We start from the raw sequence: 1148 nt of genomic DNA on the forward strand, positions 1-1148 counted from the left end.
TTTCAAATCTTCCTTCAGAAGTATCCCCATCATTTTGCCCCTTAAACCTCGCCAGTCATGCCTAATATGACCTAGCATGGTTTATTCACTAAACCGTAAATTATGAGGAATTTAAAGTGAATTTCAAATTTTGGGGGAAAAAATACATTTAAAAATTTTTTTTTTTAAATCTGTCAAGTATGTTTTATGTTTAGCTAGTTTGGCCTAAAATGTTAAATTTAATTTAAATAGTTTTTTTTGTTTTTTTATGAGAAAAAAAATAGTTTATTGAATAAGTGCAAGACTATATACATTTCCTCTTTTTTATCTACATCCTCAAGCAAATCATCTGGAATTTCCTCTGTATCAGAAGGCATTGTCTGGGACAGGACTGAAGCAGTAGCTTGACTTTCTGCTTCAGCTTGCATCTTGGCCATCCTTCTCTCTAAAGCCAAGAGTCTGTTCCTCTCTATCCTTTTCCGTGTCTCCTCACTCAGATCAACTGTGCTCTTTTGTGTCACAGGTGGGAGTGATGATACTGGGAGGGCATCAAAGTCGTCAGAGGGCAAATCCATATTATCTTCCATCTGCACTACAACATCTTCACTTATGAAATCATCGTGTACAATGGACATGTCCATACGAATTCTCTTTAAACAAGTCTGTACTTCCTTCTTTACCCCTAAAGTTTCCAGACGGTTGAGAAAGTCCTCAAATTGCAGCTGAAAGTGGGGGAGGAAGTGGAGGAAAACATTCATCTTCTGTATGCTCATAATCTGAAAGGTCAAATAGGTAATTTTCTAGAGGATCCATCATCTTGATAAAACCTTAAGGAGGGCCTGATGCTGTATTCCAATAAAAAAAAAAAAAAAAGAAAATGAATAGAGGGTTACAGTATCCATTTAAATGTCACTATATATATATTGATATAGTGTGCAAGTCTTCTTCTTCGTCTATATTACTTTTAGGAGACTGGCACTTGGGATCACTGAGCACCCCCCATCTTATGATTTTTAAAAAAAAAAAAATATATATATTTTTATTGAATTATCATGAGTAAAATATAACTTTGCCATTTTATGTATGTGTAACATGAGTAAAGCATAACTGTTTCAATATATGTATATGCAATGGTGGATGATTTTGAACATCTAAACACCACCTTCTTG

At 34.4% G+C, this 1148-nt stretch overlaps 1 protein-coding gene across 1 annotated transcript; it reads right to left on the reverse strand.

Annotated features, from left to right (window-relative positions):
* Positions 1-245: 245 nt before the first annotated feature.
* Positions 246-752, reverse strand: LOC134586960 (TIMELESS-interacting protein-like). Its single transcript, XM_063442977.1, has one exon. It carries the CDS (start codon positions 750-752, stop codon positions 246-248), a length of 507 nt encoding a protein of 168 aa, XP_063299047.1.
* Positions 753-1148: the final 396 nt, after the last annotated feature.

Source organism: Pelobates fuscus, chromosome 1, assembly GCF_036172605.1.
Source record: "Pelobates fuscus isolate aPelFus1 chromosome 1, aPelFus1.pri, whole genome shotgun sequence".
In the NCBI taxonomy this organism is placed as follows: domain Eukaryota; kingdom Metazoa; phylum Chordata; class Amphibia; order Anura; family Pelobatidae; genus Pelobates; species Pelobates fuscus.